Source organism: Mus caroli, chromosome 1, assembly GCF_900094665.2.
Source record: "Mus caroli chromosome 1, CAROLI_EIJ_v1.1, whole genome shotgun sequence".
Lineage (NCBI taxonomy): Eukaryota > Metazoa > Chordata > Mammalia > Rodentia > Muridae > Mus > Mus caroli.
In genome coordinates this window covers 182,963,177-182,987,247 of record NC_034570.1, presented here as the reverse complement: position 1 = coordinate 182,987,247, position 24,071 = coordinate 182,963,177, and the positions used below count along the sequence as shown (strand labels likewise).

At 43.4% G+C, this 24,071-nt stretch overlaps 1 protein-coding gene across 2 annotated transcripts in view; it reads left to right on the top strand.

Moving 5' to 3' along the window:
* Nucleotides 1-24,071, top strand: part of Hsd11b1 (hydroxysteroid 11-beta dehydrogenase 1) — a 46,845-nt gene that overhangs the window by 5,819 nt on the left and 16,955 nt on the right. The window contains exons 1-5 of one of the 2 annotated variants that reach the window (XM_029475029.1): nucleotides 17,334-17,431; nucleotides 18,543-18,656; nucleotides 19,385-19,515; nucleotides 20,296-20,407; nucleotides 20,518-20,703. In XM_029475029.1, coding sequence (XP_029330889.1) covers nucleotides 17,422-17,431; nucleotides 18,543-18,656; nucleotides 19,385-19,515; nucleotides 20,296-20,407; nucleotides 20,518-20,703 — 553 coding nt within the window. In that variant the 5' untranslated portion in view covers nucleotides 17,334-17,421. Of the gene's footprint in view, nucleotides 1-17,333; nucleotides 17,432-18,542; nucleotides 18,657-19,384; nucleotides 19,516-20,295; nucleotides 20,408-20,517; nucleotides 20,704-24,071 lie in introns of those variants that run through there. The other variant, XM_021176794.2, reaches the window with a different exon arrangement.

Sequence of the window (24,071 nt, the reverse complement as noted above, 5' to 3'; positions counted from 1 at the left end):
CACCAAACCCAGACACTATTGCATATGTCAGAAAGATTTTGCTGAAGGGACCCTGTTATAGCCAGTGCCTGGCAAATACAGAAGTAGATGCTCACAGTCATCTATAAGATGGAATACAGGGCCCCCAATGAAGAAGCTAGAGAAAGCACCCAAGGAGCTGAAGGGGTCTGCAACACTATAGAAGGAACAATTTGAACTAACCAGTACCCCCAGAGCTCGTGTCTCTAGCTGCATTTGTAGCAGAACACAGCCTAGTCGGCCATCATTGGGAAGAGAGGCCCCTTGGTATTGCAAACTTTATATGCCCCAGTACAGGGGAATGCCAGAGCCAAGAAGCAGGAGTGGGGGGATAGGGGAGCAGGCAGAGGGAGGGTATAGGGAACTTTTGGGATAGCATTTGAAATGTATATAAAGAAAATATCTAATAAAAATAAATAAATATAAAAAAAGAAAATATCTAATAAATAAATAAATAAATAAATAAATAAGGAAAAAATCCAGATGTTGCTTATGGGAAATCAGTAAATAACTTCTAAATTTGAAAAAATTAAAAAGTACTTAAAAGGATATTGTTTAACAAATATATAGTTGAACCCTCGTGGGGGCAGGGGTTGTGGTAAGTGTTAAAGGTAGTGTCTGTGAGTAGGACTATGTGGCCCGGAGGCTTTTAGATCCTTCAGAAATCATGAGACCTTTAAAACATTCCAATTCACTATGTTGACAGGTATACAAGTTTATTTAGTGTATGTATGCAAATGTGTGTGTATGTGTGTACCATTCTGTGTGTGAGTTCCTGTAGAAGTCAGTGATCAGTCTCTGTGTGGTTCCTCATGAGCGATCCATCTTATTGTCTGAGACAAGGTCTCTCACTAAGACCTGGGGCTTGATGGTTAGGTGAGGCTGGTGGCTAGCAAGCCCCAGGGATCTGCCTGTGTCCATCTCCCTAGAACTGTGATTGCAGGCACACACCATCATACCCAGCTTTTAATGTGGGTGCTGGGAACTGAACTCTCTTCACCATGACATCTTGCCAGCATGGAGAATTACATTTAAAAGAGGTTCAGTTGTGTTCTCTCAGCCACACACTGGTGCCTGGAGTCACTAAGTTAAGCCTTAAACTAGCAGTCTAATTAACTAATGCAGAGTTCACTTTGTTGAACAGGCTCCTCGAACCTCTTTGGATAGGATCACAGGAAGCTAGAGCTAGAACCTGGTTAAAGGGGCTAGACCCCATACAGGACTGTTGCCATGAGGGAAGGAAGAACTCAGCACAAAACTGGGCTTATTTCCAAACACAAACCAGACAAGTGATGGTTTGCAGCCAAACTGCAGAGCAGCAATTGGTAGATGGAAAATTACTAAGAGGAAACATCAGAGTGAGAGAAAAGAGATGGTTCTGATGGGGCTGACCTCTCAGGGATCTCGCTGAAGGCTGGCCACGGTGACTGCCATCACCTGGGGATGGAGGAAGATGAGGAGACTGATCAGATATCAAGGTTAAATAGATACTTGAGGCGGGGTGGCAGCAGAAAGGGTTCTTGCCAACCTGAATTAGCAGGATCTTGCTAAAGCTGGATTTTGTAAAGAAGTATGCACAAATGAGCTTGCAGAAGGTCCAAGAGCCTGCTGGGGCAAACAGGAACCTCTTTGTCAGAAGCCTTGGGAAAAATGCACATATCTGGGTCCTACCCTTGACTAATATTCATCAGGCCTGCTGGGGTCTGAGAACTGTCCTCCACTTTTCTGGACCAGGTGTGATATGGTGTGTGTGGGGGGGGTATGGTGGTGTGTGTGGGGAGGGTGTACGTATGTGTGTGTGTATGTGTGTAGTGTGTATGTGTGAGTGTGTGTAGTGTGTGCATTGTGTGGTATAGGTACGTGTGTAGTGTGTGTGTGTGTGTGTGTGTGTGTGTGTGTGTGTGTGTGTTGTGTGTGTGGGTTGTATGTGTAGTGTGTGTGTGTGTAGTATGTGTGTGTGTAGCGTGTATGTGTGCAATGCTGTAAGTGTGTGTGTAGTGTGTATAGTGTCTGTATAAGTGTGTGTGCATGTGTGTGTAGTGTATGTAAGTGTATGTGAGCATGTGTGTGCATTGTGTGTGTTTGATATAGATGCGTGTGTAGTGTGTATGTAGTGTAGGATGTATGTGTTTGTGTACTGTGTGTGAGTGTATGTGGAGTGTGTATTTGTAGTGTGTGTGTGTGTGTGTGTATGAATGTGTGTATAAGTGTGTGTGTAGTATATGTAAGTGTGTATGAGCATGTGTGTGCATTGTGTGTGTGGTATAGGTGTGTATGTAGTGTGTATGTGTGTGTGGTATGTGTTTGTGTAGTGTGTGTGAGTGCATGTAAAGTGTGTATATGTAGTGTGTGTGTGTGTGTGTGTGTGTGTGTGTAGGAGGGCGTCAGGGATACTAGTTTTCTGTATGTGGCTCTTTCTAGGTATGTGTCAGTGCTTATGAGTCTTTCTCCTCCCTTCTCCTTCATCCTCTTTTGTCCTGACTTAACCCAAAGGTCCCTCTGGATAATAGAAACATTGCCAGAAATTAAGTCTCAGTGTCTGCCTGCCTTTAAATTGCTGCAGTATTTTCTTCTTCCAACCCTTGGGCGCCCTCTCCTGCCAGAAGTCTGTTAAAACCTTTGGGATTCAAAACCAACCTACAAGAACCAGTCATTTTCAATATGCTAATAATGAATTTGCTAAGAAAAAAATCAGGAGAAACAACAAAATACTATTCACAATAGTTCCATATCATAACACACCTAAGAACAACCCTATCCATTGAGGTGAGGACTTTCAAACACTGAAGGACTTGAAGGAAACCCTAGAAATGTCCTGGCAGAATCAATAGTGTGAAATAGCTCTTTCCAAAAAAAAATCTATAGATTTGATGTGATCCAATCAAAATCCTGATGATACTCTTTCACAGAACTAGTAAAAAAAAAATCCTAAAATTCAAACTCATTCAGCACCACAAGACTCCAAGATAGCCAAAGCCCACCCAGGCAGAAAGAGCAGTGCAGGAGACATCGTAACACCTAATCTCAAATCACACCAGAGTCAAAGGACACACCAGAACAAAAGTAGAGACAGATCAGTGGACTAGCAGTGAAGACACACACATAAACTCAGCCACCAAAAGCATATGTGGTGGAGGTCAGGCTTGTCAACAACCGTGCAGGATAGCACACACAGAAGAACAAAATTAAATAGATTTCTTCTTCACCCTGCAAAAAAACTTAATAATAGTTTCAAGGCTTTAATTTAAGACCCCAAGCTCCAAAACTGTTCATGAAAAATCATAAACAAAACACTTGGTGGTATGGGCATAGGCACGAACTTTCTAAAAATAACTGTAATTGCTCAAGATATAATTCCAGGATTGACACGTGACATTGCATGAAATTCTAAAGCTTCCACATAGCAAAGGAAATAATCAGGAGAATGAAGAAAAAGTTGACATAATGGGAGAGAATCTTTATCAACTACACACTGGACAAGGAGTTAATATCTAGGCTGTATTAAAGAACTACAAAATTTAAACACCAAAAAAGAAAAAGTCATTTCTCAACACTTTTAAAAATCTTCAACATCCTTACCCATGAGGGAAATATTAAAACTGCTTTAAGAGTTCATCTCACTCTATCAGAAAGAAAACATTGACAACAAATGCTGGTGAGGAAGGCAGAGTGTAAACTAGGGTAATCACTATGGAAATTCCTTAAAACGTAACAGTACAGTAGTTCTTCAGCTATCCTGATCTGAGTGTTTACCCAAGGACTCCAAGTCTGCATACCATGGAGACAATCACATACCATAGTCATTGCCATTCACAATATTCTGAGTCAGCCTAGATCCATGATGAATGGGTAAAGACACAATGGAATTTTATTCATCCATAAGGAAAATGAAATTATGACATCTGCAGAAAAGTGGATGGAAGAGTATAATGAAAATTCTGGAATTCAGGGTTCTTTGAAAAAACAGAAATAGTATAGGATTGTGCTTTCATTTTAATCCCAGGTTTGGGGCTGCTTCAGACTGTCCACGGCTGCTGACTATGGTTTACCTCATGCTCTAGCAGAAGCGTGGTTTTACCAGGTGCAGATAATTTCTGAGAGTGTGTGACAGTTAGAATTCTGGGAACTTTTCAGAGGGTATGTAAATGCTAGAGCCCTTAGAGATGGGGTTGGTGGTTGGTGGTCATTCAGGGTGGTTGTTGCAATTTGTTAGTAGGCATGCTCAAAGAAGAAACAGATAGAAACTGGATTCAAGGATCTCCATCTTTCTCTCTCCCTTCTATACTTTTTTCTCTCCTATGAGTGTTAGGGGATGAAACCAGGGGAATAAAAGGTGGGAAAAGGAAGAACCTAAGAGGTAGCAAAGACCAGGCTACAGAAGAGCATTATGTTAAATAAAATAAGCTGTCAGAGAGACAACAGGTTTTAAAAACCTTGTATGTGGAATAGAGAATTAAAGAGAGAGGGAGAGAAGGGTAAAGAGAGAACTGTGTGCATGTGTGTACTGTGTGTATACATGTGTGTGAACATGTACATGTGTGTGAACATGTGTAGTGTGTGTGCACATGTGCGTATGTGTGTATGTGTGTGCATGTACATGTGAGTGTGCGTGTGCGTGTACACTTGTGTATGTGTATGAACATGTGTATTTGTGAGTAGTCTATGGATGTGTGTAATGTGTATATACATGTGTGTGCATGTGAGTGTGAGTGTGTGTGTGTGTGTGTGAGAGAGAGATGTAAGTAGAAAAGGAACTATGAGAGGAGTCAGGGAAGGAGAGATAAATGGAGAAGCTAATGGAATATGTGTCATGAAAGCAGAAGACAGTGTTTGGGGGAATAAGGGACAGTAAGAGAGGAGGTACAGAGGAGGGAAGTGGAATAAGAATAAAGTATAATGACATATATAAAAATGACTCAGTGAGACCCATTGCTTTGTAAGCTAACCCCCCTCCCCCTCCCCCCAAAAAACCTTAAATCCTTCAGCATCCTAGAGCCCAGAGATGGCAGCCAGTTCCCTCCCTGTTAGGTTACTTCTCAGAGCTGCGGCCAAGCCCTCAAACTCTGTGAACCATCCTGTCAGACATAAAACGGAAAATTAAACATGGGAAAGACATTCTTTTCGGATAAAGCACATTAAGACTGGGAAGGCAAGGGACACAACAGAGACGAGAATGAAAGACGCACATGGTGGTCATGGCTAGGGAGGAGACATGGAAGGAATTTCCCTCCCACCTCCTGTCTTCGCCCTCTCCCAAGATTTATGAGTACCTGGGGAAGCTGCATTCGTCTACTTTCCACAAATAGAAGGAAGCAAACTAGTTCTGCCAAGAAGCATCCTGGGCTTGGAAGCAGAAGCAGAGGGTTCAAAAATCTACACTCACTTGTTTTCCTCGACACTTAGAAGTGGGCTCTCTGCCAGTGCCATGGACCATGTCGACTGGAGTCAGACTCCATAAATCACATCCTCCCGCCGTTCTGACTTCTTTCTCCACAAGATCATTTTCTTTCAGCTTAGAAGATGCTCAGTGCAGCAACATGCAACTCAGAAATATTGGAATGAAAGCTTAACTGTTGCTGCCTCTTGTTTCTGAAGGTCCATGAAAGGGCACACACACACATGCACACATACATATAAACAACACACACAAACACATCCTCACACAGCATATACAGTTATACACACATACACAATATACATACATACCCAACACACAAACACATGTTCATATATAAGATACACACAAACACAATCTCATAGACATACATAGAGTCAGTTGCCCACACATACACACAAACACTTGCTCCTCACACACAAACATACATATACACAAACACACAAACATGCTCATACAGATACATAGAGACAGATGCTCTCTCACACACACAAGCAAATGTTCTTCACACACACACAAACACATGCTCCTCACACACATACACTCAAACATAATACACAAACACATGCTCATATATAGCTAACACACAAAACCATACATGTATAACACACACAAACTCATATACACACAAAGACACATATTCCTATGTAAACAATATACAAACACTCATACAATCATACACATATATACAAATACAAGGCTCACACACAAACTCATACCCGTTCACTCTTCGCTCAGTGTTCCTACTTCAGTGCCTTCAGAATTCCCCTCACAGATGCTCAGTGACAGTCTGTGTTCTTGTTCTGTCCCGCCCTGTCTGATCTTTGTGACTACTCAAGATTTGTCACCTTTGGTTTCTGTATTCTCTCAAGTCCTCCTGCTGCTTGCTCTCCCCTTTGTTCCTTCACTGGCTTTCCTCCATGACTTTAACTGTTCATGTAATAAACCCTTCAGCCTTTGCTCTCTTCTGTTAAGTCTTAAGTATGCCTATACATTTAAATTTTAACTGGTCTAATTTTTTTCCAAATCCATATTTATAGTCTGGACCTTTGCTAAACTCAAAATATCTACCAGATGCCTGCATCTGAGCCACATATTACTATACCAAAGATGCTCACTGAGCACCTGACAAGCCTCAGCAAGGTACTAACACTGGAGATGCAGTGCTGGGCAATAAGGACTGGGTATTGCAGTGCTGGTGTAGATGGGCTAAGTACTACCACTGGTCAAGACGAGCTGGGCATTGACCATTGGCCTTGGCCCTCCCAGTAGTCAGCTATCAATATGGAGGAGAACTAGGAATGAAAGGAGATTTGGCTGGAAAGAGATGTGTCCAGTTCTGGGTAGAGATGTGGCCAGTTCTGGGTATATCTTGTCTAGTCTCAGGGAAGGTGAGGCAGGCCTCCCCATGAGACTTTGAAGGGCAGTGTCTGAAAGACAAGACTGATTCAGGTGGAGAAGAAGCTCCTGTGGAGAGGATGTGAGTCTTCTAGACTTTATCTTAAAAACCACAAGGAACCGCTGGATCCTTCTACACAAGAAACTCATTGATTGGTTACAGCATGAAGTGGGTGGAATGTAGGAGAGCTGATGGTCCCCTAGTTGCAAGTTGAAAAGCCCACAGATTCCTTTGTATCCTTAGTCTACTTATATCATGTTTGCATGTATTAGAGAACACATACCAAGTATTTTTCAATCATCTTTCAAAGAAGAGGAATGGTCTGAATTTGGAAATGATGACATGTCAAAGGGCAGTGTGGGTTACTTAAGGAGAAAGAGCAGTAGCCTGAGTTAGAGCAGTCACCATGAAGCGGGGTTAGGAGATGGTTCTAGAGATACTGAGGAACCAGAGTGGGGAACCAGGAAGAAATATGGGGCTATGAAGAAGAATATCCAAAAAGGAGATCCAGAGTATTAAATGTATAAACAGAGGAGCCATCCATCATAATAGACATCACTGGGACACAGATAACTTCATGGAAAGCAGACACGGACCTTAAAATGTTAGGCGTGTGCAGTGTGCATTCATACCACACTTGTAATTGCACAGAACCCATGCCAGCTCAGAGTTTAGGTGTACACACGTACCCAGCCGAGTGTTTTTAGAATAACTACTGCACAAATTGACAATAGGTCATAGGTCATTCTCTCTCTCTCCCTCTGCTTTGCTTCCCTTTTCTTTTTCTCCCCTATTTCCTTTCCTTCCCCCTACCCCCTAACTCATGAAAAGATTCTATGGACTGAAAAAGCCCCAAGCTGAAAGGACTGAACCGCCTTGATTGACATGGGGAGGGGGGATAGTAGACTGTGTATGGGCAGCAGAGGCTGCAGCCCGACGTGTGGTTCTGATGGCCAGCGTGGGGCAGAAGCGTTTTGCACACTGTTTGTTTTCCTGTCTTGCACTTACAAATAAGGTCTATGGGGGTAGCATGGGAAAAGGTGGTTGTTTTTCCCTTTTTCTTTTTTAATTGCTTTTGTTTAAAATTTGATCGCCTTAACTACTATAAACATAGCCTATTTTTGTGCTTAAGATACTGAATGGAAAACTCCATTGTGTGTTGCTGGACTGTTTTGGAAATATTTGGTCAAATGTATGTTAATTTGGCTGTAATGGCATTTAAAGCAAACAAACAAACAAACAAACAAAGCTGTGAAAATGGCCTTGGAGCATTATCTTTAGTTACTTGAGGAGTTTCTAGGTTTTTTTTAATATAGTTTATGTTAAAATAATCTTTATTAATTTAGAGGAGACAATCAATGTCCGTGGAAGAACGGACTTTTTGGATTTTCTTTTTTTTTAATGGTCATTGTGAGTGATTGCTTTTTCTTTTACTTAGTTTCACATTCTTCCTTTGTTCTAAATCTTAGACTGACATCTAGCTTTGACAATCATAGTATGTTTTATTTCCTGAGGGGGAATAACTTATAATGCTGTTTAGTTTTGTACTATTGGTATGTTGGTGAATTTTTAAACTGTGTACTAACTGCAATAAATTATATGAACTGAGTAAAAAAAAAAAAAAAAAAAAACCTTAGGCGTAAGTTGTCCATATAGCCAACAATATCACTCTAAGGTGCATACCAGAAAACAAAATGACCACACATGTTCATACCAGTTCCCTGCTGCAGACCGACCTCAGTCGGGTCCTCGATCCGATCCGCAGGAAAACTCATGGTTCCAGTTAAGGGCAGGAAAACTCAGGGTTCTGGTTACAGGCGAGCAAGGAGTCGGCACAGATGACAAACAAATATGGACACAAGGGAGTGTGGTATCTGAATGTAATTTTTCCAAGCAAGCACCAGACTTTTAATACAGAAGAAAAACAAAAAAGCTAGGGAATACATCCACTGAAAGACCCCCGGAGGGCAGACACTCACTCAAGTCTCGGGACAGCCGCGCACCCAAGAAGACACTGAGACCGAACTTAAGATGTAGAGAGTAAGATTTAATACAGCAGCAACAAGAAAGCACATAAAAAGCACATAAACCAGAGCTCTGGGGTCGAAACTCATACACCCAGCATGGTGTAGAGGAGAATCGATGCCCGGCCCAAATTTTTCACAGGCTTTTATAGGAAAAAGCCAGGGGAAAAGTACAAGTTTTACGTCACCAAGGGGTTGTGTCCTATATTTTGGCAATGTACCCGATCTATTGGAACATTCTGGGGTAGTACCAGGAGGCCCCTATCTCAAAAATGTTCTTGGAACAGTCTTCAGTTAGGAGGGGTAGGACTAGGTTTGTTCCAGGAGACCCTTATCTAAAAAATGTTCTTGGAACAGTTTTCAATTGGGAGGGGGTCGGACTCTGGGGTGAGAAGTTCAGGTGTGTTCCGGGAACAATCTCTAGATGGGAGGGGTAGGAGGACTCTGAGTTGGAGAGTTCAGGAAGAGTTCAGTAATTTCCCTCTTTCACCACCAAGGTACATTGACACAAAACAAAGAAAATGCATACATAAAAATCTAGGGGGAGCCAGGCCGTGTTTACAACTGAGAATAGGAACAACCCTTAATTAAAATCAGCTAAACACAGGATCCAGGTGAGTGGTCTTGATGCAATGCTAGTCTATTGTTAAACCCACCACCAGGGGTCCTTTAGTAAATACCTGATAATGCTGTTCCTCTGGGCCTAGTGAAAAACCTGCACCAGGGGAAATCCATCTACTAACCCTTTCATGAATAATACTACAGTTCCTCCTAAAACCACAACCCACCTTCTTCCTAGGCCATTGTAAATTCCTGTGTATAGGAGTGACTTGGCTATTGTTCTAAGTAATTACTATGTAGACTAGCCCTTAGATTTCTAGTTCTATTCAAGTAAACTGTAATGCCTGATTACTTTCACTGTCTCTACTAGAAGTAAATTTGAATGTTACTGAATAGGTTAACATTCTTACTGAATTCCAAGCTTAGGACTTGGCTCAAGGACTTCCTAGGTGGAGGCTAATCTAACTTAGCTATACGAAAGAGAGCACACGGATCCATACACCAGACTAATAGGGGACAGGTTTGGAGCATACGTGCTATGGGGATGCCAAGGTTCCAGGAGGCTAAGTTTCCATTAACCTTTCGCCTCAGGACTGCATCCAGGGTTTTAGGCCTGTCACGAGTGTCACTACTGGAGTGGGTGTGGCAGTTCCCTGTGGGGCTGTTTCTGGTGCAGAACGTGGATAGCTCCAGCTGCTTGTCCTCTCTCTTGAGCAAGAACAAAAGCAGGTGTCACCATAGCACAAAGCAACAAGATTCAGAGCCCTGCAACCGCAGAATACCACACAAGGTGAAAGAAGTCAAGCATGGAAAGGACCTGTCAGATGACCCTGATGCTGGGGAAAGCCCAGAAAAGGCAAGCTTACGAAGGTGGAAGGAGGGGCAGTAACCATCCGAGCCAGGCTGGGGGCTATCAATTGATGGCAGGTAGCAGGAAAGGGTCTGTTGGATAATAAAGATGGTCTAAACTTGGGTTGCAATGATATTTCCTAACTCTGCAAATTATTAAAAATCATCCAACTATCCACATAAAATAAGGTAGTATTCTGGTAAATACTGCATTTCAACAGTAGAACTGTTAAAAATAGTTTGGGCCATCAAGATAGCTCAGTAAGTTAAGGTATTTGCTGCTAAGCTTGATAACCTGAGTTCAATCACCAAGACCCATGGGTCCAAAACTGACTCCCATAAGTTGTCCTCTGACCTTTACATGTGTGCTATGGCACACACAGACACACACTAAACAAACGTATAAATACCATGAAAAATTTTTAAAAGGTCAGTTTCAGCATGTTTGATGTAAGGTGTTCATGAAGCAGTCTAAAGGAGAAGTTGTGTGAATAGGGAACCATGCTCAGCTGAGAAAGTGCACATAAGAAAAATGACAGTCAGTGAAGCCATAAGAATGAGGGGAACTAAAGAGAGAAGAAAAGAAAGAATAGACTCAAGGAGAAGCCTGACATTTAAGGAATCAGAAAGAGAAGTCTACAGAGCAAGCTAAGAGACCGTCAGAGAGACAGGAAGATAGACCAGCAGAAAAACTGACCCAGGCTAAAGAGAGGATAGGGAGAAAGGAGAAGAGAGCGAGACAGCAAGGGTTACCAAGAGTCAGACAACAGAGGAAGGTGTGGCAGAAGAATCTGGTGGAACCTGAGGATCCTAGGGACAAGGTTGGGCATAGCTCCAGGGGGTTGCATACCCCAGCGACATAGCCATTCGAGCACGTCTTGGCAGACAAAGTAAAATTCCAGAGGGCAGGTAGGGGATGGATAAGCCTGAATAGCTGAGAATTTCCAAGCTTTTCAACTCAGGAGGAGTTACAAAGGGAAAGGGAACCAGAAGCATCCTGAGGTGGGAATGATGGAGAGGGACTGAGTTCAAATCTATATAACTGGAAAGAAATGACCAGAACTATGCACTCCAATGGTGGCTACTTAGGACCCTCAAAGGTATGGCCATTGGCTTTCTTTTCCAGTCTGGCTTCTCATCTTGGAACCACTGTGCAAAATTTAATGGTCCAACATATGGTGCTCCTTGCAGTTCCCCAAACACACCATTCTCTTTCACACCTCCTTCTATTTTCTCCCACAGCTTCTTTTACATCAAGTGTTCCTAAAACAGGCCTCCCCTCTACCCGACATGTTCAGCAAGCAGAGTGTTCATATTTACCCTTCTTCCTTTGGCTACACACAGTTCTGTGTGGATCAAGAATGACTTCTTTCTAAGATTCTCCTGCATGCACACCCTACACATGGATGCTCTGCTTGTTTCTTGACACTGTCGACTTCCCACAGTGTACATTTATCATTGACTTTTGCATTTTGACATTCTTGTAAGGCCTGGCCTTTTCATTCACAGCACTTGACCCATAGTGACTTAGTTAGGGTTTCTACAGTGGTGAAGAGATACCATGACCATAGCAACTCTTATAAAGGAGAGCATTTAATTGAGGCTGGCTTACAGTTCAGAGGTTTAGTCTATTATCATCGTGGCAGGAAGCATGGTGGCACACAGGTAGACATGGTGCTGGAGAGGTAGCTGAAAGTTCTACCTCTGGATCATCAGGCAGCAGGAAGAGAGAGTGATCCACTAGGTGTGGCTTGAGCCTCAAAGCCTACCCCCAACTGATACACTTCCTCCAACAAAGCCGCACTTTCTCTAATAAGACTACACCTCCTAATAGTGCCACTCCCTATGAGCCTAAGTGGCCATTCAAACCATCATATTCAATTCCCTAGCCCCCTTTAGGCTTGTAGCCATATCATAATGGTCCAGTATTTCCTCACTATGACTCCCCTTCTTCCTTTAGGAATAGAAATGTATATCCTATGCTACTGTGTGTTGGAAATTTATGATCTGCTTTTCACCTTTGATTTTATGGGCGATTAGAGTTAAGAGAGTGCCATGAGTATCTGAGACTTTGAACTGTGGACTTTTAAACACTGTTGGGACTGTGAAAGACTAGGGGGAATTTTGAAGTTGGACTAAATGTATCTTTCCTTTCTCTAATATAACCAGATTTTTAAATATGGGTTTCTGATCTGTAGTCACACTGGCTAATACCTTCCCTCTATGTCTCATCAGAGAGCAGTGGGGTTTGGACCATGGCCCTGTATTAATATAAAACATAAAACTCAGGATGAAGTAGAGGGGGCAGGGAGTAGAAGGGCTTGGGGACCAACAAAACCTTAATTTTAATGGGTCCATAGTCCAGGGACAGTCCATTTAGAACTGTCTTCCTTGGCTTCTGCTTTCTCGGTCTGGATTGGTGAATCCATGGTGTACTACCAGCCACCTTCACAGCCACAGGAGTGGAGATAATCACTGTGTATGGTCACATCTAGGTTTGTTCCAGTACCTGCTTGGGCAACCTGCTTTGCCCAAGCGAATATCACTTGATTTGAAAGGAGAAAGTTGAGATCAGTTGGGTTTCTTGGGTAGCCTTTATGGAGAATCTGAGGGTCTGTATTGACTTGAGAAAGGAATGATTAGAGAGTTCTGTTAGAGAATGATTAGAGACTGCTGTTCTCTCAGCCTGGGAAGCAGTGGGGGAGGTATTCTCAGAGGGAAAATCCCTCCCTACATGGGATGCAGTGGGTCCAAAGCAACGCAAAGAGTCACTGGACTCTAATAAGAGTTTTTGTTAGTATTTCTTTTTATATCCTGTTTATTCTTTCTACCTGCCCAGAACTCTGAGGTCTATATACACAATGAAGCTTTCAAACTATATCTAAAGCTTTAGCTATTAAATAAAAGGCTTGAGCTATGAAAGCCAGGCCATTGTTGAACCCCATCGCTAGAGGGAAACCAAATCAGGAAACTGTTCCTGGAGGAGCTTTGTAAGCTACTGTTTGAGGAGTTCCAGTCCAGGTGGGGACTGCTTCTTCTTACCTGGAAAAGGCATCTAGGTAAACTAGCAAGTACTTCTATCCTCCTGTGGAAGGCCAGATCTCCTCAGCCTGTTTTGCCAGAGTTTTTACCAAGGTATTGATCTCTCATTAGGACCCCTTCCTGAGTGAGAGCTCTCTGTTTTGTATTTACTGAAGCGCAAAGCCAGCATCTGGCTAAAACATCTTGTGCTAGCTGTCTGGTGAAGGTGTGAATATTCTGGTGAAGGCTGGTCACCAGCGGTCTGCAGTTGTTTCTGAAAGATTGATCTTTCCTTCTGGTGCTCTCTGCTGACTTGTGGATTTGAGTTGTTCTTTTTTTTTTTTTTCTTTTATTTATGTTTTCGTTCATTTATCTTCTACTTTCTCTTGGTCGTACAATGGACTCTCAGGCAACACCGGGTCAGAGTATGTCCTGAGAATATCAGTAGGTCCACTGGTTTTCAGCCACTTGTTGGGCAGCCAGGTCAGTGGCTGTTGCTTCAAGGAAGTCATCTTTTTTTAATGTTCTCAGCAGTGGTGGATAGCAATTTGTAGGTGAAGCCAAATAAATAGCCTCTAGGAGGACCAAGATTTTCTCTTTGTTTTTAATGTCCTTTCCCTAGTGCTGAGAGGCCCTCTTTCTCTATAGATCATACCATGGACATGTCTGGTAGTAAAAGCATGACAAGTATATGTGAATAAATGGTGGGATTTGAGTTTTCCAATTACATGGGTCATTGGTTTAAAAGAGAAAAAAGCAAAACTTTCTCTTTTCTCCTTCTCTGGGACTTCTTAGAGCAGGTGGGGACAGGGAGAGAATGTTCACCTCAGAGAACTATTAGATGTCAGGGAGCCCTGGATGAGAAGACCAGCCACTCCCTCACTCCACACAGGGACCATTCCACTCAGGAGGAACAGGAGCAGCATTAAAGTAACAGCAACAACAAGCAAACAAACAAAAAACAAGTGCTGTTTGTTTGTTTGTTTGTTTGTGTGTTTGTTTGTTTTGCAGGGGTAAGGGTGTCTCTGGCAGCCTGGAAGAGCTGAGAGGATTTGAATCCCAAACAAGAAGACACAAGTCTTAAGCTAGAGTGGGTCTCACACCAGAGAAATTGACAGAAACACATAGAAAGACAAAAAGACACAGAGAGAGAGAGAGAGAGAGAGAGAGAGAGAGAGAGAGAGAGAGAGAGAAATAATGGAGTAGCCACATGCATCCATGCGCCTAAACAGTGGGAGTCCAGTGACGTCTCACAGAGATCCTGGACACTTGATCACACTTAATCAATGACCAAGTCCAACTGTGTCCAACCAGAAGGCATCTTAACCAGACTCACCTCTGGAGTGACACAACAGGCAACTTCATGTTTATTTCCTTTAGGGGCAGAGATATCAGACTCCTCTGAAGCATTAGACAGTATTTGATCAAAGGGGGTCCTGGAACATCTTAGGTTGAGCTCTCCCTAGGAGTGCCCCAACCATCACACTCTTCCTCGATCTGGGGGACTCTGAGACCCCTGGTGTCCCAATTTCTGTTCTCTGGGGATCTGTGGGACCTCCAGAAATGTTGTAGGGTATTCACTGGAGTAGACTGCTAGGATATGGGTTTAAGCTAATAAAAAGTTCTTATTAGCCAGCTGGCTGTGATGGTAGGTATTTGGCATCCAGTGTAGCACTGAGCCCTTCTTAAGGTGACCTTTTAAACACAAAAACCATATCCTGGGTTGACATATTTAAGTTAGCAAGAACAGTTAGCCAGAAGTGGAACTACAGAAGCCAAAAAGCAAGGTTAGTCCATTTAGAGAGCTATGAGCTTTGATGGATTAGGTCTTTGTCATTAGTTTTGCAGGCGGCTCTGTCTACATGCTGAGTTTTATGGCATGAATGGTACTTTCACTGTGGAGTCAGCTGTGCTAGGGTCTGGGGGCCTGTTACAGTGCTGAGACATTTAACTTTCCAAAGGCTGAAAGATGCGTAACATTTTTTATTGTCCTGACTGTGAACAGAAGCTAGCCTTGTTTTTAAAATTTTAAACAACACTGTCTAAATCTCTGCATCAATATCAATAGGAAAACCACGTGTGAAAGTTCTTTGACACTGGGAACTGATGAGACTTTAGTCGGTAAAGTGCTTCCCATACAAGCATCGGAACCCAAGTTTGATTCCCAGAATCCACATAAAAATCTTGGTATGGTGGCCTATGCTTGTAATCGCAGAGCTGGGAAGGCAAATGTACAAGGATCCCTGGAGCTCTCTGCTCAGAGAGCCTAGCCAAATGGATGAGCTCCAGGTTTAGAGCAGCACTTTGGTCCCATAAAGCAAAGTGGACAACTCTTGAGAAAGGACTTCTAGCCTCCACACAGACCTGCACCTGCACTATTACACACACACACACACACACACACACACACATACACATACATGTACACATTACACCTCACATTACATAGGCTCTCACACACAAGCTCACACACATACACAAACACACATATACATACACACATGGGCACACACATACAAGCTCTCACACACCACACACACATGCACACATGTGCATATGCACACCTTGCACACATGTGCTCACACACACACAAGCTCACACTCATACAGAAACACACACAATTCTTTGATAACAGTTTCAGTGGTATACAACCATAATCCCAAAGCTCAGAAAGCTGAGGCAGAAAAAATTCACAACTTCAAGGTCAGCTGGGTTGCATAGCAAGACCTTGTCTCAAAATACCAGATAACACCAAAAGAAAAGAAAAGCTTCCAAGACTCGAGAGAGTCTGAGAACTGCTGATGTATCCCAACGGCTACACATCTGTCTATTTAGTGCATTTTATATGACAGTTCTTTATTCTTACTCATGGAAATCAGGGCAGTGGGTGTGTTTCTGTCTTAACAGCATGATAGCTACTGGGTTCTTTGATGATCTGGTGGTGGTTTGGGGTCTTTATGTGTCTTCTGAGAGACAGTGTTGGACTGTCACTGACTTGAGCCACTGATCAGCATTTTTGCACACACACACACACACACACACACACACTGCAAAATCTGGCTTCTGCTGCCCCCAGCCTGTTACATTCAGCCCACCACACACATAGCTGTCTACACTTTAAGCTTGTGTTTTCTACGTGAAACGACAGCCGTCTCCCCAGTCCCCACTCTCTCATCCCTTTCTTTTCTCTCTGTCTTTTTATCATTCCTTTCTTCTCTTTCTTGTTTCTCTGTGTTCTTCACTCCTATCTTCCTTTTGTATCATGATTTTTAAAAATGATTCTTTCTTGTTCCCTATAATTTCACTCACTACAAAGCACATTTAAAAAAAAACATTATTATCTTATTTTCTGCGTGCAAGTCAATGATTTTGCTGTTATATAAGGCTAAGAATGCAGTCTTATCCACCACCACCACCCACCCCCCACCCCCCCACCCCCCGTTGAAGGAACGTGGAGTCCTGTCTGTCATGTGTCTTGGTAGCATAAAAGCTTTTCTGAGAATACTCAGATGCTGCCAGTCTTGACAACATGGCTGCACCTCCCACTTACTTTGCAGCCTTTCTATTTTTGTCTTCTGTGCCCTTGGCTCCAGCTCTCTGCTGTTCTCAAACCATTATTGTCTTCTGGAAGCAACCCTCACAGCTGTGGCCTTTGTTGACAAATTGTTTCGTCTCCTCTGGGCCTTAAATTATTTTCTCTGAAGTAAAAAGTCACCGGATCTTTCCAGAGACTGTTTTAGGGTCATAATTTGGTTTCTCCAAACTCTGAATGATTCAGATCTTTCCCATCGTTGATCCCCAATCTCTCCTCATAGGCCAGACACTCATTCTTGACATTCCAGCTTCTCTACATGCTCTGCAGTAACTCACAGTTCAGGATTGGCTTTGTTCTGGGTGATTTTCATGACTTGGGTGGCAGGTTTTAAGTTGAAAAACTTAACTGTGGTGTGTCTTAAATTCTTTGAGGATTATTCTTTAATTAAATCTTGCTACACATTTACAAAGGTGATTATTTCTGTCTTGTCATGACGACACATTTTTAGTTGCTAGAGTGTCTCTTGTCTTGATGCTCCTGTTGGATCATTTTTACCTGGGACATGGATGCTCTATACTAGTTTTGCTTCAAGTACATCAGATAGGTCCCTTGGGACTTTATGGCAACAGGTATGAAATCCCAACTCTTTGGGAGGCTGAGGCAGGAGGATCACAAGTCTGAGGCTACAGAACAAGTTCAAGGCAAGCATGATCAACTTAACTGAGACCCAGACTCAAAGTAGAGGTAAAAAGGTTAGCACTGCAGCTTATGAGCGAGCAGTTTGGCTATAGCCAAAGATGGTCTAGATCTGGCCTGACCTCCTTTTCTCAGCATCCTCTTCTGTTCCTCGCTGCTCCACAGTATTTGCATAACCCAGTTTAACAACCTGCTGCTTTTCTTCCTGTTTTGGCGCCCATTGTTCCTTCTTTATTCTCTGTTAAAGTAATAAGGGTGAGTTCCGTTGCACTTGCCTGAGAGTCTTGAACTGAGCTTGGGTTTCCCGCCATCTGGGTCTGGCTGGGTTGCAACTTCTCTTTGATGTTGTAATGCTTTTTCATTGAACTGGAGTGTGGGGCTTATATGGCTTGTTTGCTTCATTTTTTTTTCTCCTAAGACAGGCACATTATTTTTCCTTGAGCTTATTTTGCTGTTTTGTGTTCTTATTTTTAATTGCTTCTGACTGGGGAGTGGGGCCAAGGGTGAGACTTGGCTTGAGTTTGGCTCTATTTGGTATCATTCATATTTCCCCAAAGCCCCACATGCTCAGGGGTTCTTAGGTGCTGTTTTCTCTCTGTATGTATCTCTGTCTCTGTCTCTCTTTCTCTCCCTCTCTCCCTCCCTCCCTCTCTTTCTCCCTTCCTCCTTCCCTTCCTTTGCTCTGCCCTCTTCCCCTCCCTCCCTGACAAGCCATTCTTGCAAGGCCATTCTGCCGTGTGCAAAGGATGTCGCAGTAGGAGATGCTCAGGAACCCAGCCCTGCACAGTCATGAGCCTGGCCATCTGGAAGTTGCCTCTTACTCAATGAAATGGAGTAAACATTGTCCATTATGAAATCCACCACGCAGGCTGCCAGGGACGAATGGGATCCCACCCAAAGCCAATCGTTGCTCTGACAGGGAAGTTGGCTAGTGCTGCCTGAGACTACTCCAGCCTCCCCCGTCCCTGATGTCACAATTCAGAGGCTGCTGCCTGCCTGGGAGGTTGTAGAAAGCTCTGCAGGTTTTCTTCGTGTGTCCTACAGGGCGCCCTGAGCCAGGTCCCTGTTTGATGGCAGTTATGAAAAAATACCTCCTCCCCATCCTTGTGCTCTTCCTGGCCTACTACTACTATTCTACAAATGAAGAGTTCAGACCAGGTGAGTACCACTGTGTCTCATTTGGAGAAACAGGCTTAAAACACAGGGGTGCTGGAATGTTCCTAAAGTTCTAGCTGTGTTCTTGATCCCTACATCACTGAGAAAGAGGAAACCCTAATATGAATCTGCAACCCTGTATCCTCCAGCCACAGACTGCAGGCAGGAGGGGACTGGGAGGGGGGTGAGCCTTACAGCCAAGGAGGTCATGTTTTGCTGGACCTACAGCATGGAAAGTGATGTCAGATCTACAGAAGGGAAGGTAGTACCCAGACACAGGGCTCATCCAGATAGCTGTGTTCCATGGAGATACTGATAGCTGAGAAGCCAAAATTTAAAAAAAAAAAAAAAAAGGGTTATGAAGTTGATGATGACTAAGTAGATGGGCTGAAATCTCTGTGAACACATTTTGTGACGCTCTTTTAAATTCCTTTTCAAGTTAGCAAAATTAGATTATGACAAAAGGGTTGAACTTGGGTACTTTCACCAAACTCTGACCTCTCTGGCCTGGTCTCTATGATCTCTGCGTGTGGAGATTTTTAGAAATGATAGCAGAATGGCTCGGCTCTGGACATCCAGGCCAAACCCATGTTTGAGAGCCTGTTTATGAATAACCACAAGTGCAGCTTCAGTGGTTACAGCATGAGGCAAAATGATCTGGGCTCACAACCTCTAAGTATGGAAAGCAAGACAAGGCTTTGGGGACACTCACGGCTTCTGTGGTTCCCCAGAAATGCTCCAGGGAAAGAAAGTGATTGTCACTGGGGCCAGCAAAGGGATTGGAAGAGAAATGGCATATCATCTGTCAAAAATGGGAGCCCATGTGGTATTGACTGCCAGGTCGGAGGAAGGTCTCCAGAAGGTGAGTGTTCTGTGTCCAGCTTATAGTCTCACACTTAATGTACAAAGTCTTGCCCCCCCCCCAAATACACACACACACACACACACACTCACACTTGCATGTGTTTGGTGTTGGTAGCCACAGAGTTCTTTGACTGTATATGTTCATAGTTGTACCTGTTCATACACATTGCCCTTGTGCAGATACATGTATTCAGGAACTGAGGTTCCTGTATCTGCTCATGCATTTATTTATGTTGTCATGACCCATAGACTCACAAGTTTGAGAGCCCTAGGTCGTACAACACTCACAAACTCCGATCTACCCACATAGAAGCAAGCACCCACACCCACAATGCATTTGGAAACATTTGTTTATAAACCCTGCAGAGATAAACAACAGACTTAAACTCTCACACAAGATGATTTATCCAATTAATATATTTCAGAGGACAATGATCATCTAAGGATATATAGATATAGATAGATAGATAGATAGATAGATAGATAGATAGATAGATAGATATAGATAGATAGATAGATAGATAGATAGATAGATAGATAGATAGACCAATCTGGCCTTGAGGGCCAAAGATCTGCCCACCTTTGCCTTCTGAGTGTTGGGATCAAAGATATGTGCCACCACCACCTGGCATCATCTGAGAATACTAGACACTCCCCCCCCACACACACACACACACAGAGCTCTGGAACAAGCTTTCATTTAAACCCCAGTTACCCCAAACACTGAACATGAAAACCTACGACCAAGATGGCCACCATCTCCGCTATGTCTCTGTAGGTAGTGTCTCGCTGCCTTGAACTCGGAGCAGCCTCTGCTCACTACATTGCTGGCACTATGGAAGACATGACATTTGCGGAGCAATTTGTTGTCAAGGCGGGAAAGCTCATGGGTAAGGCTTCCCCTCTCCTTTGCTTCTCTGGGTTAAGATCTTTCAGGAGGGAAAGGGGACAGGACTGACTTCCAGTGGTCTTCCAAGTCAGCACATCCGTCTCTTTGCAGGCGGACTGGACATGCTCATTCTGAACCACATCACTCAGACCTCGATGTCTCTCTTCCATGACGACATCCACTCTGTGCGAAGAATCATGGAGGTCAACTTCCTCAGCTACGTGGTCATGAGCACAGCCGCCTTGCCCATGCTGAAGCAGAGCAATGGCAGCATTGCCGTCGTCTCCTCCTTGGCTGGTGAGTGGAGCAGGGGTCAGGATAGGAGTGGAGAAAAGAATAAGGCTAGGGCTATGCTGGACTCTGTGCGGGCACAAGTTCGAGTTAGGTTTCCATACAGGAAAGTCACACTGCATGCACATTAAAATGCTCATGGTGATGTTATACAGAAGCCAGTGATACACAGACAGGTTCACTCATCAGGGACTTGGGATGTACACTCGGTGAGGGAGGGACATGCATGTTGAGAGAAAGAGAAACTGAGAGGAACTAATGGCCCCCAAAAAGTCAGGCTTGGTCAAAGCAGGACTATAAAATCTCCTAAGAGAACAAACAAAAATCAACAGCCCGGGATGCCTGTGGGAAACCTGGTGTGTGAGCCATGCCTGGGAGAGGATAGGGATAGGAAAAGCTGCTGAGGCGTAGCCAGTTCCGGTCTTTTCACAAGAGTGACCTGGTCATAATGAACTGAAAAGACTCTGTTTCCATCATAACTAAGAGCCACAGGGCAGTGCATCAGTGGATCCAAAAGCAGAAATAAAAATCGAATAACTTACGGACACACAGTAGGGTGGTTGGCTGGGAAAACATAACAATGGAGAGAAAACTCGCTCTAAGGTTCTCAGCCTTCCTAGTGCTGCTGCCCTTTAATACCACTCCTCAGGTTGTGGTGACCCCAACCATAACATTATTTCATTGCTACTTCACAACTATAAATTTGCTACTGTTAGGAATCATAATGTAAATATCTGATATGCAGGATACCTGGTAAGTCTACCCCTGTGAAAGTATCATACGACCCCCAAAGGGGTCGAGCCCTACAGGTTGAGAACTGCTGCTCTAGGGTGTGGTGCAGTGCTAGAGTCATTGCCTAGTCAACATTGCCTAACCAACACCCACCGGAGTTAATCCCCAGTCCTGCGGGAGCAGGGGCAGTGATAACAGTGTATACTGAGGGTATTTTTCTAAATATCAATTTGTAGCATTAAAAGTGAAATTTAGGCTGAGCTTGGTGATACATGACCTTTTAATCCCATCACTTGAAAGGAAAAGGCAGGCAGGACTCTGAGTGCAAGACCGGTCTGGTCTACATAAAAAGTTTCAGGCCAGTCTGGTCTATATAGTAAAACTCTGTCTCAAAAAAAAAAAAAAAAAAAAGTAAAATTGCAGCAAGCAACTAGGTCAAAATGGAGCAAAGAAACTCCCTCAATGAATACAATGAATAGAATTCTATGACATGGAGGGAGATAGTGTGTCCCCTCCCCTCCCCCATGTTCTGCACGATGGTACCACCCAAAGGCACCACCAAGAGTCTCCAGAGTTGAGGATTCCTCCTGGATTCAGAACAGAAGTCCTACCCATGCTTGCTGATTAGCAAAGATGTGGATGGAAAGTCAGAACACAGGAATACAGATCAACTTTATAAACTTAGCTCTTAGGATAGAAAAACAATAATAATAAATGACCTAGGAAACTATGAACTGTTAAATGCTTCACAAATGTCAGTTCTCCTTGAAATGAATAAGGCCATAGATGTGGTAGAGTGTTCTCCCTTCTGGTGCAGGAAGGGCCCGTGTGGTGACTGGATAAAGGGACAGTGTGTCTGTGCCACCAGCCACCGCCAGCAGGGTGATTGATATGCACCTCTGTGCTTCCAGGCAGCACAGACTCTGGCCCCTCCTCACCCACAGACCTGCTGAGCTGAAAGCAAAAGAGAGCTTCCAGATGCATACTGAGTGGGAGGGTGCTGGGCACATCCCCAGTGAATCCCCTGCACTGGCCAAAACCTGTACGTTGGTCATGGTGTGGATGGCTTTAATGATTTCTGATTCTGTTGATGAACCAAGACGTGCAGTCCAAGCAAAAGCTATTTAACCTTTGCCTAGAGAATTTAACTTTTATAATGCACATGATGTAAATGTGCTCAGGAGGAGCAAAGATTACCATAGACCCTAAGGATCTGATGGAGTTCTGATAACCTATGTTTCTATACATTTTGGGGGAATCTATGGAATGACACTAATTTCCATAGGGTCTGGGAGGCAGAAATCGATTTGTGTGGTTCTCCCTATATCTGTCATTTGCGTAGCCTAGAGTTCAGCCTTCTTGCTTTGAGGCACATCTTTGAATTTGCACAATGCAAACAACTTAATTTCTCACCCTAAGAGAAGCGTATTGTGTTCCTCGATTATGTATTTTTTCTATGTATTTGTGTATGTGTGTAGTGGTTGTGAACATGAACATGTGTATGGTTTACCAGAGGCTGACAGGTGCCTTCGCCAGTCACTCTGCCTTATTTGTTTTTTTGGAGACAGGGTCAGATCCTAGAGCCCACTGATTTGGCTAGACTGGCTGGCCAACATGCCCCAGAAATCCTCCTGTCTCTTCCTATCCTATCCAATGTAAGCCTGGCTTTTTTTTTTTTTTAATGTAGTGCTGAGGATCTGAACTCAAGTTCTCATGCTTGAACAACAAGTACTTCACTGACTGAGCCATCTCCCCAAACCTGGTCTCTTCCTTTCAGCAATCAGGAAGTGCATTCATTCATCTTTACTTTTAAAAATCTGAATCTCACAAACCTGGGACACTAAATATCAAACTGACCCTAAGGTCACAAAAAATATATTGTGTTAGAGTTGTGATCACTTACAGGGCAGTGGATTCTTTGCTGGGTTACAATATGGAGCAAATTGTTTGTTTGCATTTCTGGGTTTTGCACTTCACAGAGGGTTTAAACTCTGTCTTTCTCAAGCTTGGCCATCTCCATAGCTCTCCCAGAGATGGTGCCAATGCTTGCGCCACAACTCGGCACCTTTCTTGGCCCTACTGAACAAGCTCCTATAACTAAAACAAAATTTATCATGCTTTAAGCAAATCTAAATTCATTTTCTCCTATGACCAGCCTAAGGTAGGCAGTCAAGGCAGATAGATAGTCATAACCTACGAGGCTTTCTGAGAACCAGTTGTGTTGGGACTACCAATACTATAGTGTTATATTTGTTTGTCTGTCCAAGAAGGATAACTGATTTCTAGTCATAAAAAATAAAGGACATATCCTGAAACCTACAACCCTCAGACATAGTGGGCTACAGATGCGATCTAGTCTATATCCAAAACTAAAAATCAGAGGTTCTCCTTCTACAAAAGAACACAAATGTTGCTGAATGACTCCCTTCCACACCATCCATGCCAAGAAACATGTAAGAGCAGAAGAAAACGATCCAAGCATATCTGCAAATCCTAGCACTCAGGACACTGGGGCAGGAGGATTGCCACAAGTTCCAGGCCACTCTGGGTTATATATGGAGACGAAGAAGAAGAAGAAGAAGAAGAAGAAGAAGAAGAAGAAGAAGAAGAAGAAGAAGAAGAAGAAGGAGGAGGAGGAGGAG